Source organism: Salmo trutta, chromosome 34, assembly GCF_901001165.1.
Source record: "Salmo trutta chromosome 34, fSalTru1.1, whole genome shotgun sequence".
NCBI lineage: Eukaryota > Metazoa > Chordata > Actinopteri > Salmoniformes > Salmonidae > Salmo > Salmo trutta.
The window spans coordinates 19,364,990-19,388,537 of record NC_042990.1 but is presented as its reverse complement, the minus strand read 5'-3'; the positions used below and the strand labels follow the sequence as shown (position 1 = coordinate 19,388,537).

Below are 23,548 nucleotides of genomic sequence, written 5' to 3'. Positions count from 1 at the left end.
TTAGCTAGCTACAAAGTTGCTTTTGTATCATGACAAGGTGTAGTACTGAAACTATCGAGGTTACCTAGCCAGCTACACGTTCAAACAAAGTCAACAACGCAGCCACTGCTAGCTAGCCTACTCCACCAGCCAGCAGTACTGTATCATTTTCGTCATTTTAGTCAATAAGATTCTTTGCAACGTAAGCTTAACTTTCTGAACATTCGAGACGTGTAGTCCACTTGTCATTCCAATCTCCTTTGCATTAGCGTAGCCTCTTCTGTAGCTTGTCAACTATGTGTCTGTCTATCCCTGTTCTCTCCCCTCTGCACAGGCCATACAAACGCTTCACACCGCGTGGCCGCTGCCACTCTAACCTGGTGGTCCCAGCGCGCACGACCCACGTGGAGTTCCAGGTCTCCGGCAGCCTCTGGACAACAAGGCTGAATTCATCTCAGCCTATGCTACCCTCCAGTCCCTAGACTTCCTGGCGCTGACGGAAACATGGATTACCACAGATAAAACTGCTACTCCTACTGCTCTCTCCTCGTCTGCCCACGTGTTCTCGCATACCCCTAGAGCATCGAGCCAGCGGGGTGGTGGCACTGGAATCCTCATCTCTCCCAAGTGGACATTCTCTCTTTCTCCCCTGACCCATCTGTCTATCTCCTCATTTGAATTCCATGCTGTCACAGTTACCAGCCCTTTCAAGCTTAACATCCTTATCATTTATCGCCCTCCAGGTTCCCTTGGAGAGTTCATCAATGAGCTTGACGCCTTGATAAGTTCCTTTCCTGAGGATGGCTCACCTCTCACAGTTCTGGGTGACTTTAACCTCCCCACGTCTACCTTTGACTCATTCCTCTCTGCCTCCTTCTTTCCACTCCTCTCCTCTTTTGACCTCACCCTCTCACCTTCCCCCCTACTCACAAGGCAGGCAATACGCTTGACCTCATCTTTACTAGATGCTGTTCTTCCACTAATCTCATTGCAACTCCCCTCCAAGTCTCCGACCACTACCTTGTATCCTTTTCCCTCTCGCTCTCATCCAACACTTCTCACTCTGCCCCTACTCGGATGGTATTGCGCCGTCCCAACCTTCGCTCTCTCTCTCCCGCTACTCTCTCCTCGTCCATCCTATCATCTCTTCCCTCTGCTCAAACCTTCTCCAACCTATCTCCTGATTCTGCCTCCTCAACCCTCCTCTCCTCCCTTTCTGCATCCTTTGATTTTCTCTGTCCCCTATCCTCCAGGCCGGCTCGGTCCTCCCCTCCTGCTCCGTGGCTCGACGACTCACTGCGAGCTCACAGAACAGGGCTCCGGGCAGCCGAGCGGAAATGGAGGAAAACTCGCCTCCCTGCGGACCTGGCATCCTTTCACTCCCTCCTCTCTACATTTTCCTCTTCTGTCTCTGCTGCTAAAGCCACTTTCTACCACTCTAAATTCCAAGCATCTGCCTCTAACCCTAGGAAGCTCTTTGCTACCTTCTCCTCACTCCTGAATCCTCCTCCCCCTCCCCCCCTCCTCCCTCTCTGCGGATGACTTCGTCAACCATTTTGAAAAGAAGGTTGACGACATCCGATCCTCGTTTGCTAAGTCAAACGACACCGCTGGTCCTGCTCACACTGCCCTACCCTGTGCTTTGACCTCTTTCTCCCCTCTCTCTCCAGATGAAATCTCGCGTCTTGTGACGGCCGGCCACCCAACAACCTGCACACTTGACCCTATCCCCTCTTCTCTTCTCCAGACCATTTCCGGAGACCTTCTCCCCTACCTCACCTCGCTCATCAACTCATCCTTGACCGCTGGCTACGTCCCTTCCGTCTTCAAGAGAGCGAGAGTTGCACCCCTTCTGAAAAAACCTACACTCGATCCCTCCGATGTCAACAACTACAGACCAGTATCCCTTCTTTCTTTTCTCTCCAAAACTCTTGAACGTGCCGTCCTTGGCCAGCTCTCCTGCTATCTCTCTCAGAATTACCTTCTTGATCCTAATAAGTCAGGTTTCAAGACTGGGCATTCAACTGAGACTGCTCTTCTCTGTGTCACGGAGGCTCTCCGCACTGCTAAAGCTAACTCTCTCTCCTCTGCTCTCATCCTTCTAGACCTATCTGCTGCCTTTGATACTGTGAACCAACAGATCCTCCTCTCCACCCTCTCCGAGCTGGGCATCTCCGGCGCGGCCCACGCTTTGGATTGCGTCCTACCTGACAGGTCGCTCCTACCAGGTGGCGTGGCGAGAATCCGTCTCCGCACCACGTGCTCTCACCACTGGTGTCCCCCAGGGCTCTGTTCTAGGCCCTCTCCTATTCTCGCTATACACCAAGTCACTTGGCTCTGTCATATCCTCACATGGTCTCTCCTATCATTTCTACGCAGACGACACACAATTAATCTTCTCCTTTCCCCCTTCTGATAACCAGGTGGCAAATCGCATCTCTGCATGTCTGGCAGACATATCAGTGTGGATGACGGATCACCACCTCAAGCTGAACCTCGGCAAGACAGAGCTGCTCTTCCTCCCGGGGAAGGACTGCCCGTTCCATGATCTCTGCCCTGGTGGAGAGGAATGATTACTCATTGGGGACCAGCAGCTGGTGCACCAAGCTCAGCCACGGAGTATGCTACCTCCAAAAGGCCATTATTAAATTCGATTATGAACAGTACATGATGGTGAAAGATGCTCTCCATGAGCGCTCCAACCTGCTAGACATCGTCCCTCATCGCCCCACTACCCATTATGTTCCATGTTTTCAAATGGTAGCAGCTGCCATACTCCTGAGCTAGTATAAAGATGTAAGACCAGGTGGCTGGAGGCCAGTGTCTGAAGAGTAGCTATGTCCTCAGTAAAAACAAGGCCCTGGAACTCTTCCCCATGCTGAAGAAAGACAAGCTGGTGGGAGCCATTGTCTACTATGATGGACAGCATAACAATGCAGATTGCCCTGACAGTAGCCAGACACACTGCTGCAATCGCTAACTACATTACACAGAGGTGGTCCACCTGCTGAAGAAGACAAGTGCCGAGATGGGCAAGGGGAAGATCTGTGGGGCATGATGCAGGGACGTTATCACAGGAAATGTATTTGACTTCAGAGCCAAATGTGTCATCAACTCCACTGGACTGTTTACTGACTCTCTGAGGAAAATGGATGACGGGAAGAATGCTAAAATCTGTCAGCCCAGTGCTGGGGTTCACATAGTCATCCCTGGTTATTACAGTCCTGACATGATGGGTCTCCTGGACCCGGCAACCAGTGACGGCCGTGTCATCTTCTTCCTGCCCTGGGAGATGATGACCATCACCGGGATGACGGACGCGCCCACTGACGTCACTGCCTACACCATCCCCAGAGAGGATGGTGTAGGAAGTCCGCAACTACTGTACCTCAGCCCTGATGTAGAGAGGAGACGAGAGGAGAGGAGACATCCTGGCAGTGTGGATTGGTATCCGCCATCTGGTCATTGAGCCCAACTCTAAAGACAGTCAATCCATCTGCAGGATCCACAGTGGCCTGGTCACCATTGCAGGTGGGTAGGGCTGCCGCCTTATCGGCCCTCAACCAATCATGCTATCTTGTTTGTTTTTTGCGTTGTTCGTAACTTGTTTTGTACATAATGTTGCTGCTACCGTCTCCTATGACTGAAAAGAGCTTCTAAACATCAGAACAGCGATTGCTCACCTCAAACTGAACAGAGTTTTTCTTCAATGAGTCGGACATGAGGGATATATTGTTGACACCCGACCAGGCCCCGATCCCCGTGATTCGCTGGAGAAGGAAACGGCGATTCCGAGGCAAAAGATCAGGGTGCCTTGTGAGGACCAGGCGACGGGTGGTTAATCTGCCCTTGCCCTCCGTTCTGCTAGCTAACATTCAATCGCTAGAAAATAAATGGGACGAACTGAAAGCACGTATATCCTACCAACGGGACATTAAAAACTGTAATATTTATGCTTCACCGAGTCGTGGATGAACGATGACATTAAGAACATAGAGTTGGCGGGTTATACACTCTATCAGCAAGACAGAACAGCAGCCTCTGGTAAGACACGGGTCGGGGGCCTATGCATTTATGTAAACAACAGTTGGTGCATGATATTTAAGGAAGTCTCAAAGATTTGCTCACCTGAGGTGGAGTATCTTATGATAAGCTGCAGACCTCACTATTTACTCAGAGAGTTTTCATCTGTTTTTTTTGTAGCTGTCTATATACCACCACAGAGCGAGGATGGAACTAAAACCGCACTAAATGAGCTGTATTCCGCCATAAGCAAACAGGAAAACACTCATCCAGAGGCGGCGTTTCTAGTGGCCGGTGACTTTAATGCAGGGAAACTGAAATGAGGTTTACCGAATTTCTATCAGTATGTTAAATGTGCAACCAGAGGTAAAATAATTCTAGACCACCTATACTCCACACACAGAGACGCATACAAAGCTTTCCCTCGCCCTCCATTTGGCAAATCTGACCATAAATCTGACCATGTCCTCCTGATTCGTGCTTACAAGCAAACATTTAAGCAGGAAGCACCAGTGACTCGGTCTATAAAAAAATAGTCAAATGAAGCAGATGCTAAACTACAGGACTGTTTTGCTAGCACAGACTGGAATATGTTCCGGGATTCTTCCGATGGCATTGAGGAGTACACCACATCTGTCACTGGCTTTATCAATAAGTGCATCGATGATGTCGTCCCCACGGTGACTGTACGTACATACCCCAAACAGAAGCCATGTATTACAGGCAACATTCACACTGACCTAAAGGTGAATGCTGCCGCTTTCAAGGAGCGGGACACTAACCCGGAAGCCTGTAAGAAATCCCGCTATGCCTTCCGACGAACCATCAAACAGGCAAAGTGTCAATACAGGACTAAGATCGAATCGTACTACATCAGCTCTGACGCTAGTAGGATGTGGCAGAGCTTGCAAACTATTACAGACTACAGAGGGAAGCACAGCTGAGAGCTGCCCAGTGACACGAGCCTACAAGATGAGCTAAATAACTTCTATGCTTGCTTCAAGGAAAGTAACACTAAAACATACATGAGAGCATCAACTGTTCCGGAAGATTGTGTGATCACACTCTCCACAGCCAATGTGTGTAAGACCTTTAACTTCTTTGGGATAGGGGGCAGTATTTTCACGTCCGGATGAAAAGCGTGCCCAAAGTAAACTTCCTGTTTCTCAGGCCCAGAAGCTAGGATTTGCATATATAGAATGGATAGAAAACACTCTAAAGTTTCTAAAACTGTTAAAATTATGTCTGTGAGTATAACAGAACTGATATGGCAGGCAAACATCCGAGGACAAACCATCCCAAAAAACAAATTCAGCCTACCACTGTTTTCAATGGCTTGAACTTTAATTATAAGCCCAAGTCCTCCCAAATTGCAGTTCCTGGGACTTCCACTAGATGTCAACAGTCTTTAGAAAGAGTTTCAGGCTGGTTCTTAGAAAAATGACCCGGAAATTGTAGTTTTTCTAGGTGGCTCCCATTTTGGCTTTAGTGATTCCAAGCGTGTGGAGGAAAGCGTGTGTTATTTGTAGTTTATCTCCAGTAATCTCCAGTAACGATTCTCCGTCTTATATTTGATGGTTTATTTGCGTATTAGGATACCTAAGGATTGATTACAAATGTTGTTTGACTTGTTTGGAAAAGTTTATTAGTAACGTGTGGGATTCATTTTGTATGTATTTTGATGGAGGGAAACTGAGTGGATTATTGACTGATGTGCGCCAGCTAAACTGAGTTTTTATGGATATAAAAAATGACATTATCGAACAAAAGGACCATTTGTGATGTTTATGGGACATTTTGGAGTGCCAACAGAAGAAGATCTTCAAAGGTAAGGCATTAATTATATCGTTATTTCTGAGTTTTGTGTCACGCCTGGCGGGTTGAATATGATTCTCATGTGTTTGTTTGATGGGGTGCTGTCCTCAGGTAATCGCATGGTATGCTTTCGCCCTAAAGCCTTTTTGAAATCTGGCACCTTGGCTGATTAACAAGAAGTTAAGCTTTATTTTGACATATTGCACGTGTATTTTCAAGAATGTTAAATATTTACAATTCTGTAGTTTGATTTTGGCGCCCTGCACTTTCACTGGATGTTGGTCAGGTGGGACGGTAGCGTCCCATCTAGCCTAGAGAGATTAAACAGGTCAACATTCACAAGGCCTCTGGGCCAGATGGATTACCAGGACGTGTACTCCGAGTATGCGCTGACCAACTGGCAAGTGTCTTCACTGACATTTTCAACCGCTCCCTGTCTGAGTCTGTAATACCAACGTGTTTCAAGCAGACCACCATAGTAACTGTGCCCAAGAACACTATTTTCTCTGTGATAGGGGGCAGTATTTTCACGGCCGGATAAAAAATGTACCCAATTTAATCTGGTTACTACTCCTGCCCAGAAACTAGAAAATGCATATAATTAGTCGATTTGGATAGAAAACACTCTAAAGTTTCTAAAACTGTTTGAATGGTGTCTGTGAGTGTAACAGAACTCATATGGCAGGCAAAAACCTGAGAAGATTCTATATGGGAAGTGCCCTGTCTGACCATTTGTTGTCCTTCTGTTGCATCTCTATCGAAAATACAGCATCTGTGCTGTAACATGACATTTTCTAAGGCTTCCATTGGCTCTCTAAAGCCGCCAGAAAGTGGAATGGGGTGTCTGCTGTCTCTGGGCGAAGAACAGCAGCAGAATTTGTGAGTGGTCAGCCTGGGGACAGTGACACTGGAGATGCGCGGTCACGAGACTACTCCATTTTTTTCTTTCAGCATTTGAATGAATACAACGTTGCCCGGTTGGAATATTATTGCTATTTTACGAGAAAATTAGCATAAACATTTATTTTAAACAGCGTTTGACATGCTTCTAAGTACGGTAATGGAATATTTAGAAATTTTTTGTCACGAAATGCGCTCGCGCGTCACCCTTCGGATAGTGACCTGAACGCACGAACAAAACGGAGCTATTTAAATATAACTATGGATTATTTGGAAGCAAAACAACATTTGTTGTTGAAGTAGAAGTCCTGGGAATGCATTCTGACGAAGAACAGCAAAGGTAATCTAATTTTTCTAATAGTAATTCTGAGTTTAGGTTGTCCCATACTTGGTGGGTGTCAAAATAGCTAGCCGTGATGGCCGAGCTATGTACTCAGAATATTGCAAAATGTGCTTTCGCCGAAAAGCTATTTTAAAATCTGACACCGCGATTGCATAAAGGAGTTCTGTATCTATAATTCTTAAAATAATTGTTATGTATTTTGTCAACGTTTATGATGAGTAATTTAGTAAATTCACCGGAAGTTTGCGGTGGGTATGCTAGTTCTGAACAACACATGCTAATGTAAAAAGCTGGTTTTTGATATAAATATGAACCTCATTGAACAAAACATGCATGTATTGTATAACATAATGTCCTAGGAGTGTCATCTGATGAAGATCATCAAAGGTTAGTGCTGCATTTAGCTGTGGTTTGGGTTGATGTGTCATATATGCTTGCTTGGAAAATGGCTGTGTGATTATTTTTGGCAGGGTACTCTCCTAACATAATCTAATGTTTTGCTTTCGCTGTAAAGCCTTTTTAAAATTGGACAATGTGGTTAGATTATTAACGAGAGTCTTATCTTTAAAATGGTGTAAAATAGTTGATTGTTTGAGAAAATTGAATTGTGGTATTTTAGTTGGTTTTGTATTTCGCGCCGTGCGATGCCATTGGCTGTTGGCTAGGGGTTCCGCAGGCGGAACGGGGTTCCGCTAGCGGAACGTCTGTCCTCAACAGGCTAAGGTAACCTGCCTAAATGACTACCGACCCATAGCTTTCACATCTGTAGCCATGAAATGCTTTGAAAGGCTGGTCTTGGCTCACAACAACACCATTATCTCAGAAACCCTAGACCCACTACAATTTGCATACCGCACCAACAGATCCACAGATGATGCAATCTCTATTGCACTCCACCCTGCCCTTCCCACCTGGACAAAACACCTATGTAAGAATGCTATTCATTGACTACAGCTCAACGTTCAACACCATAGTGCCCTCAAAACTCCTCACTAAGCTAAGGACCCTGTGACTAAACAGCTCCCTCTGCAACTGGATCCTGGACTTCCCGACGGGCCGCCCCCAGGTGGTAAGGGTAGGTAACAACACATCCGCCACACTGATCCTCAACACAGGGGCCCCTCAGGGGTGTGTGCTCAGTCCCCTCCTGTGCTTCCTGTTCAGTCATGACTGCACTACCAGGCACAACTCCAACACCATCATAAAGTTTGCTGATGACACAACAGTGGTAGGCCTGATCACTGACAACGATGAGACAGCCTATAGGGAGGAGGTCAGAGACCTGAACATGTGGTGCAAGGACAACAACCTCTCCCTCAATGTAATCAAGACAAAGGAGATGATTGTGGACTACAGGAAACAGAGGACTGGGCATGCCCCCATTCTCATCAACGGAGCTGTAGTAGAGCAGGTTGAGAGCTTCAAGTTCCTTAGCGTCCGCATCAACAACAAACTAACATGGTCCAAGCACACCAAGACAGTCGTAAAGAGGGTACGACAAAACCTATTCCCCCTCAGGAGACTGAAAAGATTTGGCATGGGTCCTCAGATCCTCAAAAGAGTTTACAGCTGCACCATCGAGAGCATCCTGACGGGTTGCATCACTGCCTGGTATGGCAGAGGGTAGTGCTTACGGCCCAGTACATCACTGGGGCCAAGCTTCCTGCCATCCAGGACCTCTATACCAGGCGGTGTCAGAGGAAGGCCCTAAAAATCGTAAAAGACTCCAGCCACCCTAGTCATAGACTGTTCTCTCTGCTACCGCACGGCAAGCGGTACCGGAGCACCAAGTCTAGGTCCAAGGGGCTTCTAAACAGATTCTACCCCCAAACCATACGGGGCGGCAGGTAGCCTAGTGGTTAGAGTGTTGGACTAGTAACCGCAAGATAGCAAGATCAAATCCCCAAGCTGACAAGGTAAAAATATGAAAATAAGAATTTGTTATCTTACTTGCCTAGTTAAATAAAGGTTAAAAAAAATAAGACTCCTGAATAGCTAATCAAATGGCTACCCAGACTATTTGCACCCCCCACACTGCTACTACTCTCCGTTATTATCTATGCATAGCCACTTTAACAACCCTACCTGCATGTACATAATTACCTTGACACCGGTGCCCCCGCACATTGACTCTGTACCGGTACCTCCTGTATATAGCCCTGCTATTGTTATTCACTGCTGCTCTTTAATTATTTGTTTTTCTTATGTTACTTAATTTGTATTTTTTAGGTATTTTCTTAAAACTGCATCATTGGTTAAAGGCTTGTAAGTAAGCATTTCACTGTAATGTCTACACCTGTTGTATTTGGCGTATGTGACAAATACAATTTATTTGATTTTGTCAACATACTGTTCCATGGCGTTGGAGACCCTGGACGCAGCGGTTGCATGCCACAGGCTGGGGGTGGGCCGAGTAAGACAGTGGGCCTGATGCTCGAGGGGGGCCAAGACTGGACCCCCACCTCGTACATTCGACTGGTGCAGGACTACGGCCTGGAGAACGAGGTTGCTCAGCACCTGGCAGCGATGTACGGGGAAAGCATTCGAAGTGGCCAAGATGGCACAGGTCACTGGGAAGAGGTGGCCCACCGTAGGGAAGAGACTGGTCTCTGAATTCCATTACATTGAGAGTGAGGTGAGGTATGCCATTAAGGAGTATGCCTGTACGTACACGGCTGGGTTTCCTCAAAGTGTAGGCTGCTGATGAGGTAAGATGTTGGACTAGTGGTGAAGAAAAGAGGACTGAGGATCTGGAAGCTGCTAAGAAGTTCCTGTACCTTGAGATGGGTTACAGGTTCCGCTCTGTGCAGCTGACCGGGACCCTAGAGATCACACTGGGTGCACAGGAAGTGGCAAAGTACACAAAACAGTTCCAAACGTTTGACAAAGATGGTAAAGGCTTCATCACCACAGTGGCCTTTCAGAGGGTCTTACAGAACATCAGTGTCCAGATTGATGAGAACGCTCGCCAAGAAATCCTCTATGGAGTGAACCCATCCGTACCACCACACCGTACCACCACACTAACCAGAGCTGGGGTGCTAAGAATGACAGGGGTGGACGGGATGGATGGAAGGGATGCCAAGAAGTAGATTGCCTAGTACCTGGTGTCTTATGGAAGGGATGCCAAGAAGTAGACTTCTTAGTACCTGGTGCCATTATGGAAGGGATACCAGGAAGTAGACCGCCTTGTACCTTGTGTCATTATGGAAAGGAAACCAGAAAGTAGACCACCTAGTACCTGGTGTCATTATGGAAGGGATACCAGGAAGTAGACTGCCTAGTACCTGGTGTCATTATGGTTCAACATTGCAGTGTTAGGGATAAGTCATTGGGTGATGTAGGAATTTGAAATAGAAATATTGTAAACAACAAGAGTATAAATTATATTTTTATTCAAATTTAATCTAGATGAGTATGTCAACCCTGGGTGTTTTATTGCAAAGTTGAGGCTAAATAGGGGCGCCAGGCAGCCTAGCGGTTAAGAGCATTGGGCCAGTAACCGAAAGGTTGTGTGCTCTTGAGCAAGGCACTTAAGAGCGTCTGCTAAATAACTGACAGGCTGACTACACCGCTCGCGTCGCTTGTGCAAGCATTGCAAAATAAAGTTAGAAATCTATATTATTAAATTATTGCACCCACACTGCTCGCACGCACCAACGAGCGTCTGCGTTGCCAAGGGCTAAAATAGAGGTCAGTTCTATTTTTGACGGAGATCGCGCTGCAAGTCCTGCCTCTCCCATCTCCTCATTGGTTTATAGAAGCAGGTACCCAGGTGCCATCTCCTTATTGGTTATACCCACGTGGGTGACTGAAAGATGAACGAGCTCAGTGGTGGCAATGTACCTAATTTATGAAAGCTTCCAATCGCAATATAAAGTCAAGAGAAGAAAAAGCCTAGAAGAAGGAGAGATGACTAGAAACAATGTGGTTGACCGTTTCCTGTGTGGATTAATTGTCGGAGTAGAGGACCTTGTGCATTTCAGGTAAAAAAAACAACTCAACTTTATATCCCAGGACAAATTAGCTAGCAACAACAAGCTAGCTAAATAGGACAAATTAGCTAGCAAGTGCAAGCTAGCTAGTTAAATTGCCATAAATGTTTAATGCTTTTCGACCTGTCCCCAAATGAATGTGGTGGTTCAGAGTTTGTTTTGATATTTTAACCTGCGTGTCGTGATCGCATTTGGTGTGGGGGGACAAAATACACTCTCTCTCTGTGTGTGTGTGTGTGTATGATTGTATGGGCGGAGACAGGTGTGCTGGAGTCAAAGCAGATCCCGACCAGCTGCAACCTGTTCCGTAATCAAGACCTCTACAAATACAAATACCCTGCCACTTCCACGCTGCCAGATCGTAATCTCTGCTCAGTCAGTCTATGCTTCTAGCCGTTTGTTACTGTTAGAGCCTGTTGTGCCTGTTTTCTTTGCCTTGCGCTCTTTTCCTCTTCACTACAGTTCCGCCCGCTCTGACTGTGTCCCTGTCTACAGTTCCACGTCTCGTCATCCTGCTACTCTGTCCTGGATTCCCCACTTTACTACTCCCTTGGATTCTCCTCCGGACCTGCTTACCCTGTACAAACCCCTCTCGCTCCAGCCTCAGCCTCCGCATCTGGTTCCCTGCAACCCATCTGATCTTCCCCTGGCCTGCACTCCATCTTCCCCCTGTGTTTCAATAAATACCTTGGTTACTTCATCTCAGTTTCCTCATCTGAGTCTGCTCTTGGGTTCCCCTGTTCCACTCCGCATAACATAAGGTTGAACATTTTCATTTGCAAAACTCATTCTCGTAAAATAATTGTAAATAATTATAGTGGTCTGGAAATATTCTACAATTGTGTTGTGGGTTTTCTATAATTATCCATAATTCCATTAGTGTTCTAAACGTTAGAAAAAAAGAAAAATCCCAGAATCCATTAGATTTAACACTGCAGTATGGAAGGGAACAATCTAACATCTCACAGCAAAGAAAAATACTGCTTGGCATCTTTGAGTTATAATCTAATTAACATTTTAAATGGTATGTCTATTCTTTGCTTTAATAAGTGGCATAAACTTTTGATAAAATATTTTTTAAATGAATAAGACTCATGTTTCACATCTCAGTTAATTGGTTTTAATTGGTTTTAATCCAATTCTACTTCCTTCAATTCAAATGTTGCTTCCTGTGGGATGTAGCCAATTCAATTCAAATTCATTGTTGGAATTGAATTAAATAAAACAAATCCAAATTTACTACAACCCTAAAACTATTAGTGGATTCAGAGCTACTAGACTGGTCACTGTTTTATAATGTCTGACTGCAGTGGGCAATAAAGCTATTAGTAGACATCAGAGGAAGTAAATGCATTAGACTGGACATCCAGTTTACTAGACTTGACACTCACTGTCTTATAATGCCAGACAGTTTAGTAGACTAATACGGTTCAGTTTAGTATACACTGTGAGGGTTCAGTCCCCAAAGTTTGGCCATGGCCTGCCATGTCTTTAAACATGTCAGAGGGAGTCGACTGTGGTGCAGTGGTTCAAGCATTTTAGTGATGTGGGCATAATTATACTCCTTAAGGATACACTCAGCATGGTAAGGTCATCGTAAACAGTAACCCCATCACTGACATCAAAACTATTTCAATTAAGGGAGGGTGCAGATCGGGAATAGCCAATTATAATGGCAGTAATTGCAATTGGAATCCTGTTGATCTTAATGTCTGTAAAAGTTGGAGCATTTAAAATAAAATATGTTTTAAATTTTGCCAAATTTGAGGATTATTTTAAGTATAATCCTTTCACTTCCAACCAAATCAAACGAAAGAAAGCCGTCATACTTACCAGCTAGAGATGGAGGTAAAAGAGACTCCCTGCTTGACCTGGCCCAGCTCTCTAGCCATATGCTGTGTGTGTCTCTCTCTCTCTCTCTGTGTGTGTGTGTGTGTGTGTGTGTGTGTGTGTGTGTCCGCGCGCGCGTGCAATGTGGAATCGGGCTGAACTGAGGACGACTGCATGTGAAATATGAAAGCGAGTCCGAAGCATGCACGCAAGCTAGTAGGCGCGCACACCCTCCACCAGACTCCATATCTTTCATCTGGTTCTCAAGCGCGAGTAAACATTGATTCACTGTTTCACCAGCAAAAATGTATCATCGTTGAACGAAAGCAAAGTATTAGTATTTTTTTTTGCCAAAAAATGTATAATACAGTTTAGCAACTTCAAGTCACCGAAAATTGACTTTCAGTGCTTGCATTTGACAAATCGACGTTATGCTTAGCTAACATGGTGAGGCACACATCAAATATTGTCATATAAAAAAAACAGAATTTCCATACGAAATACACGATTCCCTTATAGCCTAAAAGTTTTTGGGAGAAAAGTACTTTTTCAATCATGCATTTCTCCAAAAGGATATGCATTCACAAGCTTTCTTACGGACAATAATAGGAATACAATATCAAAAGTAAGTTGTCACCAATGATAGTAGGCTAAGTAGAGTCGCAGTAGATAGCCCTTACCTCACCACCCCGTACATCACAAGGACATTCCCGAGCAATCCCACCACGCAGATAACGGAGTAGAGCGCCGTGATGGAGATGGCTACTATAATATTGGAGGCGCTCTGAACCGGGAGCTGATGTGTGTAGTTTCCCCCGTTGGGCTCGAACCCCATTTCGTCGTCCGGGTAGGTTACATTGGATGGAATCACCGAGTACAACTCGAAATCAGCCAGTTCAGCACCGGGGGCAGTGGATGGATCCATGGTTATAGTATTGTCGCGCGCGCCTGTGACTGTCGCTGTTCTCTGGTTCGTGGTGCTGAAAACTTCACCAAACACTACTGGTCGGCTAGGAGGGCACGGCTTGCGCTTTTTGTTTCGCCTACTGGGCGTTTTATTGGTTGGAAGGTGTGTACTTATCCTTACGCGCCAAAGGGCGAGTTGGTCGGTTGGTCTGTCTCACCAAACGGTCGATCCTGATTAACAGAATGATGACAGCCTTTACCACCCAAAAAATAAGAATGGAAAAGCAAAAATTATTTCACTATTGTTTAGATTTCACAGAAAATGATGATCCAATAACTGTTCCTTCATGTGTCTAGCTGAAAGAGAGGAGTCTGGTTCTCAGGAAGATCGGTCTGTGTAGTGTTGACTGTAGCCGTTAGTGGAAAAGGTGCACAAAGTGATTTGTCTCGCTCTCCAAACGCCTAATGTTACCCCATGGCCCTGCAAGTGGTTTCTTATAACCAAAGTTATAAGTCGAGATCAAAGTTGTGCATAGTTGGCTGATAATTGTTTTAGCCTATTCAGCTGAACAAAAGAAGCCAATTAATATCTACACTTATCGTAGGCTATGCGACAGAACATATGATAAACATATTGTTCACATAAAATAGCATGATGATGCAAGTTTATTTGAATAAATAACCAAATGCAGTACTTTGAATGAAATAATACTGGGCCTAGGCCTATTAGTGATAGAATTAGCCTTTGTCTAGATGTGTACTTCTAGGCTTGGTGCTTGGCGAGCACATAGAGAAAATAATCTAAATAGGAATTGAAAGGTGCCTCAGCTGGTTTTGATGTGGCAATTTTCATCTTAATGGAAAATGCTTGTTGAAAAACTGCTCCTCGTTAGATAGCTGACATTTGCTAATGTTCTTTATAATCATTGATATTTCTCAGATGAAAATCACCTGTGGAATACTACCCCAACACCCTACCATTGAGCCTATAGGGTAAACCCTCTTGGTGGGAATTGTAACATGTCTCATACAGTGATTTCGGAAAGTTTCAGACCCCTTGATATTTTCTGCCATTTTGTTACATTACAGCCTTATTGTAAAATGGATTCAATTGCTTTTTCCCCTCATCAATCTACAAACAATACCGCATAATGACAAAGCAAAAACAGGTTTTTAGAAACTGTTCCAAATGTATTTTTCATTAAACGGAAAAGGAAAACATTTTCATCAAGGATCTTGCTGTACTTTGCTCTGTTCATCTTTGCCTCGATCCTGACTAGTCTCCCAGTCCATGCCATTGAAAAACATCTCAACAGCATGATGCTGCAACCACCATGCTTCACCATAGGGATGGTGCCAGGTTTCCTCGAGATGTGACACTTGGCATTCAGGTCAAAGAGTTCAATCTTGGTTTCATCAGACCAGAGAATGTTGTTTCTCATGGTCTGAGAGTCTTTAGGTGACTTTTGGCAAACTTAGAGTGCGCGTCATGTGCCTCTTACTGAGGAGTGGCTTCCGTCTGGCCACTCTACCATAAAAGCCTAATTGGTGGAGTGCTGCAGAGATGGTTGTCTATCTGGAAGGTTCTCCCAACCCCACAGAGGAACTCTAGAGCTCTGTCAGAGTGACCGTCGGGTTCTTGGCCACCTCCCTGACCATTTAAGAATGATGGAGGCCACTGTGTTCTTGGGGACCTTCAGTGCTGCGTAAATGTGTTGATACCCTTCCCCAGATCTGTGCCTCGACACAATCCTGTCTCGGTGCTCTACGGACAATTCTTTCGACCTCATGGCTTGGTTTTTGCTCTGACATGCACTGTCAACTGTGGGACCTTATATAGACCTGTAGGTACCTTTCCAAATCATGTCCAATCAATTGAATTTACCACAGGTGGACTCCAATCAAGTTGTAGATACATCTCAAGGATGATCAATAGAAACAGTATGGACCTGAGCTTAATTTCGAGTCTCATAGCAAAGGGTATGAATACTTATGTAAATAAAGTATTTCTGTTGTTTTTTAATATATTTTCTAACATTTCTTCAAGCATGTTTTAACTTTGTCATTATGTGGTATTGTTTGTAGATTGTTGAGGATTTTTTAAATGTATTTAATACATTTTAGAATAAGGCTGTAATGTAACAAATGTGGAAAAGGTCAAGGGTTCTGAATACTTTCCGAAGGCACTGTATATGTACTACATGTGTTTCAAAGCTTGAGATTGATAGAGCTAGCGGAGCTACAAGACTGGATATGCTACGGTACCAGTATTTGGACACTAGATTGATGCAAATGACTCAAAGCTTAATATTTTATACCAGAGGTACAGATTTTCTTGTCTTTCTTTTCGTTTCTGTGTCGCTAGTTGTTTCTCTATCTCTCTCACTCGCTTCTTCCCTCTCCCCCTCTCTCTCTCCCGCTCACTTTCTTCATTTCATAATTTAATTGATTCCTCTCCTACTGTGTTGATTACTTTTCTCTGAGTCCTTCTCCTCATTACTCTCCACTTTACCAGGCTCCATAATGGCCCTTCATTTCCTGCTATGTAAAGTGGCTATACAAGCTCTTGTTCACACACAACTAAATCCTTCAGGAAATATACAACACTCTTCTGCCCGCAGGGCTTAGAGGTCCAGTTCATTATTAGTAATATAAGCTTCATGGACCTTTGGAGTTCACACAGGTTGAATCTTATGTGGCAACCAATACCCTATATAGGGCCCTACTTTGACCAGAACCCTATGGGTAGTGCACAAAAGTAGTGCACTATATAGGTGATATATTTGCATGATTTAGCATAATTAATTAATCATTACCATTTTGTTTCATTCATGTGACCGACCAATACTGGTTCATAACATGTGACAGACCAACACCTCACGAGGCTTCTTCTCTCTAAGCTGAGACCTTGAAATTGAGATATCTTTAGTTCGTTCTCAAAATAAGGTCATGGGCATACTGCCAAATTGCAGCTACTGAGAGTGAGGATTCATTCAGTCAGCCACTTGCACACTAGAAAGATGTGTCGGCATCGAGTAATTGTCTCTGGCCCCCTCCCAGTTAGGGGGAGTGATGAGCTCTACAGCAGAGTCTCACAACTCAATCGCTGGATGAAAACTGTTTTCTGCCCCTCCCAAAAGATAGAATTTGTAGATAACTGGCCCTCTTTGTGGGATTCACCCACAAACAGGACCAAGCCTGGCCTGTTGAGGAGTGACGGACTCCATTCTAGCTGGAGGGGTGCTCTCATCTTATCTACGAACATAGACAGGGCTCTAACTCCTCTAGCTCCACAATGAAATAGGGTGCAGGCCAGGCAACAGGCTGTTAGCCAGCCTGCCAGCTTAGTGGAGTCTGCCACTAGCACAGTTAGCGTAGTCAGCTCAGCTTTCCCCATTGAGACCGTGTCTGTGCCTCGATCTAGGTTGGGCAAAATTAAAAATGGCGGTGTTCGCTTCAGTAATCTTACTAGTATAAAGACCTCCATTCCTGCCATTATTGAAAGAGATTGTGATACTTCACATCTCAAAATTGGGTTACTTAATGTTAGATCCCTCACTTCCAAGGCAGTTATAGTCAATAAACTAATCACTGATCATAATCTTGATGTGATTGGCCTGACTGAAACATGGCTTAAGCCTGATGAATTTACTGTGTTAAATGAGGCCTCACCCCCTGGTTACACTAGTGACCATACCCCCCGTGCATCCGGCAAAGGCGGAGGTGTTGCTAACATTTACGATAGCAAATTTCAATTTACAAAAAAAAAAACAATGACGTTTTCGTCTTTTGAGCTTCTAGTCATGAAATCTATGCAGCCTACTCAATCACTTTTTATAGCTACTGTTTACAGGCCTCCTGGGCCATATGCAGTGTTCCTTACTGAGTTCCTTGAATTCCTATCGGATCTTGTAGTCATAGCAGATAATATTCTAATTTTTGGTGACTTTAACATTCACATGGAAAAGTCCACAGACCCACTCCAAAAGGCTTTCGGAGCCATCATCGACTCAGTGGGTTTTGTCCAACATGTCTCTGGACCTACTCACTGCCACAGTCATACTCTGGACCTAGTTTTGTCCCATGGAATAAATGTTGTGGATCTTAATGTTTTTCCTCATAATCCTGGATTATCGGACCACCATTTTATTGCGTTTACAATTGCAACAAATAATCTGCTCAGACCCCAACCAAGGAAGATTAAAAGTCGTGCTATAAATTCTCAGACAACCCAAAGATTCCTTGATGCCCTTCCAGACTCCCTCTGCCTACCCAAGGACGTCAGAGGACAAGAATCAGTTAACCACCTAACCGAGGAACTCAATTTAACCTTGCGCAATACCCTAGATGCAGTTGCACCCCTAAAAATTAAAAACATCTGTCATAAGAAACTAGCTCCCTGGTATACAGAAAATACACGAGCTCTGAAGCAAGCTTCCAGAAAATTGGAACGGAAATGGTGCCACACTAAACTGGAAATCTTCCGACTAGCTTGGAAAGACAGTACCGTGCAGTATCGAAGAGCCCTCACTGCTGCACGATCATCCTATTTTTCCAACTTAATTGAGGAAAATAAGAACAATCCAACATTTCTTTTTGACACTGTCGCAAAGCTAACTAAAAAGCAGCATTCGCAAATGGAGGATGGCTTTCACTTCAGCAGTAATAAATTTATGAACTTCTTTGAGGAAAAGATCATGATCATTAGAAAGCAAATTACGGACTCCTCTTTAAATCTGGGTATTCCTCCAGGGCTCCATTGTCCTGAGTCTGCACAACTCTGCCAGGACCTAGGATCAAGGGAGATACTAAAGTGTTTTAGTACTATATCTCTTGACATAATGATGAAAATAATCATGGCCTCCAAACCCTCAAGCTGCATACTGGACCCTATTCCAACTAAACTACTGAAAGAGCTGCTTCCTGTGCTTGGCCCTCCTATGTTGAACATAATAAACGGCTCTCTATCCACCGGATGTGTACCAAGCTCACTAAAAGTGGCAGTAATAAAGCCTCTCTTGAAAAAGCCGAATCTTGACCCAGAAATTATAAAAAACTATCGGCCTATATCGAATCTTCCATTCCTCTCAAAAATTTTAGAAAAAGTTGTTGCGCAGCAACTCACTGCCTTCCTGAAGACAACCAATGTATACGAAACGCTTCAGTCTGGTTTTAGACCCCATCATAGCACTGAGACTGCACTTGTGAAGGTGGTAAATGACCTTTTAATGACGTCAGACCGAGGCTCTGCATCTGTCCTCGTGCTCCTAGATCTTAGTGCCGCTTTTGATACCATCGATCACCACATTCTTTTGGAGAGATTGGAAACCCAAATTGGTCTACATGGACAAGTTCTGGCCTGGTTTAGATCTTATCTGTCGGAAAGATATCAGTTTGTCTCTGTGAATGGTTCGTCCTCTGACAAATCAATTGTAAATTTCAGTGTTCCTCAAGGTTCCGTTCTAGGACCACTATTGTTTTCACTATATATTTTACCTCTTGGGGATGTCATTCGAAAACATAATGTTAAATTTCACTGCTATGCGGACGACACACAGCTGTACATTTCAATGAAACATGGTGAAGCCCCAAAATTGCCCTCGCTAGAAGCCTGTGTTTCAGACATAAGGAAGTGGATGGCTGCAAATTTTCTACTTTTAAACTCGGACAAAACAGAGATGCTTGTCCTAGGTCCCAAGAAACAAAGAGATCTTCTGTTGAATCTGACAATTAATCTGGATGGTTGTACAGTCGTCTCAAATAAAACTGTGAAGGACCTCGGCGTTACTCTGGACCCTGATCTCTCTTTTGAAGAACATATCAAGACTGCTTCAAGGACAGCTTTTTTCCATCTACGTAACATTGCAAAAATCAGAAACTTTCTGTCCAAAAATGACGCAGAAAAATTAATCCATGCTTTTGTTACTTCTAGGCTCGACTACTGCAATGCTCTACTTTCCGGCTACCCGGATAAAGCACTAAACAAACTTCAGTTAGTGCTAAATACGGCTGCTAGAATCCTGACTAGAACCAAAAAATTTGATCATATTACTCCAGTGCTAGCCTCCCTACACTGGCTTCCTGTTAAGGCAAGGGCTGATTTCAAGGTTTTACTGCTAACCTACAAAGCATTACATGGGCTTGCTCCTACCTATCTTTCCGATTTGGTCCTGCCGTACATACCTACACGTACGCTACGGTCACAAGACGCAGGCCTCCTAATTGTCCCTAGAATTTCTAAGCAAACGGCTGGAGGTAGGGCTTTCTCCTATAGAGCTCCATTTTTATGGAATGGTCTGCCTACCCATGTGAGAGACGCAGACTCAGTCTCAACCTTTAAGTCTTTACTGAAGACTTATCTCTTCAGTAGGTCCTATGATTAAGTATAGTCTGGCCCAGGAGTGTGAAGGTGAACGGAAAGGCTGGAGCAACGAACCGCCCTTGCTGTCTCTGCCTTGTCGGTTCCCCTCTTCCCACTGGGATTCTCTGCCTCTAACCCTTTTACAGGGGCTGAGTCACTGACTTACTGGTGTTCTTCCATGCCGTCCATGGGAGGGGTGCGTCACTTGAGTAGGTTGAGCCACTGACGTGGTCTTCCTGTCTGGGTTGGCGCCCCCCCCTTGGGTTGGGCTATACTCGGCCTTGTCTTCGGACGGTAAGTTGGTGGTTGTAGATATCCCTCTAGTGGTGTGGGGGCTGTGCTTTGGCAAAGTGGGTGGGGTTATATCCTGCCTGTTTGGCCCTGTCCGGGGGTATCATCGGATGGGGCCACAGTGTCTTCTGATCCCTCCTGTCTCAGCCTCCAGTATTTATGCTGCAGTAGTTTATGTGTCGGGGGGCTAGGGTCAGTCTGTTACATCTGGAGTATTCTCTTGTCTTATCCGGTGTCCTGTGTGAATGTAAATATGCTCTCTCTAATTCTCTCTTTCTCTCTTTCTTTCTTTCTCTCGGAGGACCTGAGCCCTAGGACCATGCCTCAGGACTACCTGGCATGATGACTCCTTGCTGTCCCCAGTCCACCTGGCCATGCTGCTGCTCCAGTTTCAACTCTTCTGCCTGCGGCTACGGAACCCTGACCTGTTCACCGGACGTGCTTGTTGCACCCTCGACAATTACTATGATTATTATTATTTGACCATGCTGGTCATTTACGAACATTTTAACATCTTGACCATGTTCTGTTATAATATCCACCCGGCACAGCCAGAAGAGGACTGGCCACCCCTCATAGCCTGGTTCCTCTCTAGGTTTCTTCCTAGGTTTTTGGCCTTTCTCAGGAGTTTTTCCTAGGGAGTTTTTCCCAGCCACCGTGCTTCTTTCACATGCATTGCTTGCTGTTTGGGGTTTTAGGCTGGGTTTCTGTACAGCACTTTGAGATTTCAGCTGATGTACGAAGGGCTATATAAATAAATTTGATTTGATTTGATTTGATTTGACTTGCATGAACACAGAAATTGGTTTATAGAACAGCATATGCATAGAACACAGATATTAGTTATAAGAAAAGCACAAACATTAAAATTCCCATTACATTCCATCCTCTTATCACTTGTGTGATAATAACCATACTATTTTAATGTAAGAATTTAGATTTTAGCTTCTATAACAAAATATCCGATACTCCTGTTAAAGTAAGGGAAATCAACATAAAAAAAACAAACACTTCATAATTTCAAACCATTCATTCTGGGTTGTACAGTCCAATTAGTATGGTAAAACTATAATCATAATAAAGGTTATACTTATATTAATGGGAGTGAGTATCAAAAATACACATATACACAAGGGATCTGTAGATTCAGAGGTGAATAAATATCTCAATGTTAACCATTGTTTGCATATCTATTTTACCACAATCGGGTTTCATTGACCTATGTTTTTCACTAACTGTCCCTGGGACAGTAAATATATAACACTGTTGTTTAATCCAACCACATTGTCCGATTTCAAAAAGGCTTTACAGCGAAAACAAAACATTAGATTATGTTAGGAGAGTACACAGCCCAAAATAATCACACAGCCATTTTCAAAGCAAGCATATATGTCACAAAAACCCAAAACACAGCTAAATGCAGCACTAACCTTTGATGATCTTCATCAGATGACACTTCTAGGACATTATGTTATACAATACATGCATGTTTTGTTCAATCAAGTTCATATTTATATCAAAAAACAGCTTTTTACATTAGCATGTGATGTTCAGAACTGGCATTCCCACCCAAAACTTCCTGTGAATTTACTAAATTACTCATCATAAACGTTGACAAAATACATAACAATTATTTTAAGAATTATAAATACAGAACTCCTTTATGCAATCACGGTGTCAGATTTTAAAATAGCTTTTCGGCAAAAGCACATTTTACAATATTCTGAGTACATAGCTCAGCTATCACAGGCTAGCTATTCAGACACCTGCCAACTTCGGGGCTCACTAAACTCAGAATTACTATTAGAAAAAGTGTATTACCTTTGCTGTTCTTCGTCAGAATGCTCTCCCAGGACTGCTACTTCCACAACAAATGTTGTTTTTGTTCCAAATAATCCATAGTTATGTCCAAATACCCCCGTTTTGTTCGTGCATTCAGGTCACTATCCAAAGGGTAACGTGCGAACGCATTTCCAGACAACAAAATTCAAAATGTTCCATTACCGTACTTAGAAGCATGTCAAACGCTGTTTAAAATCTATTTTAAGCTATTTTTCTCATAAAATAGCGTTAATATTCCAACCGGACAATGCTGTATTCATTCAAAAAGGAAGAGAAAAAATGGCGAGGTCTCGTGAACGCGCATCTCCAATCTCTTTGTCACCAGGCAGTCCACTGACAAACTGTGCTCCTGTTATCTGCCCAGAGACAGGAGACACCTCAATCCGGTTTCTGAAAGCTTTAGAGAGCCAATGGAAGCCTCAGAAAGTGTCACGTAACAGCTCAGATACTGTAGTTTTGATAGAGAAGCAACAGAAGGACTACACATTCGCAGACAGGCCACTTCCTGCTTGGAAACTTCTCAGGTTTTTGCCTGCCATATGAGTTGTGTTATACTCACAGACACCATTCAAACAGTTTTAGAAATAATATGCATATTCTCATTTCTGGGCAAGAGTAGTAACCAGTTTAAATCGGGTACGTTTTTCATCCGGCCGTGAAAATACTACCCCCTATCCCAGACAGGTTAACCACCAACCAATATTCATTAACAGGTGGGTTCTGCGTGGGTGCTGGCGTGTGTGTTGCAAAAATCGTAGGGTAAACACAAACAAAATGACCAGGCCTTGTTTAATTTGGGAGGTCCCAACCGCTTAAGGATCGGACCATTTTTATACATTTTCGCCTAAAATGACATACCTAAATCTAACTGCCTGTAGCTCAGGACCTGAAGCAAGGATATGCATATTCTTGATACCATTTGAAAGGAAACACTTTGAAGTATGTGAAAATGTAAAATTAATGTAGGAGAATATAACACATTAGATCTGGTAAAAGATAACACAAAGAAAAATACATATTTTTTCATCATCTTTGAAATGTAAGAGAAAGTTCACAATGTATTATTCCAGCTTAGGCACAATTTCGATTTTGGCCACTAGATGGTAGCAGTGTACGTGCAAAGTTTTAGACTGATCCAATGAACCATTGCATTTCTGTTCAAAATGTATCAAGTCTGTCCAAATGTGCCTAACTGGTTTAGTGATACATTTTCAAGTTAACCTCTCTAGGGTAGGGGGCAGTATTTGCACGGCCGGATAAAAA

The 23,548-nt window shown here is 43.9% G+C and overlaps 1 protein-coding gene and 1 pseudogene across 1 annotated transcript in view; one reads left to right on the top strand and one right to left on the bottom strand.

The window, feature by feature from the left end:
• Nucleotides 1-14,120, bottom strand: part of LOC115173752 (delta-type opioid receptor) — a 44,949-nt gene extending 30,829 nt beyond the window's left edge. The window contains exon 1 of the mRNA XM_029732117.1: nt 13,566-14,120. Within this exon, the coding sequence (XP_029587977.1) occupies nt 13,566-13,810 (245 nt within the window). The 5' untranslated portion in view covers nt 13,811-14,120. The remainder of the gene's footprint in view (nt 1-13,565) is intronic.
• LOC115173956 (glycerol-3-phosphate dehydrogenase, mitochondrial-like) lies at nt 2,524-10,152 on the top strand (annotated as a pseudogene).
• Nucleotides 14,121-23,548: the final 9,428 nt, after the last annotated feature.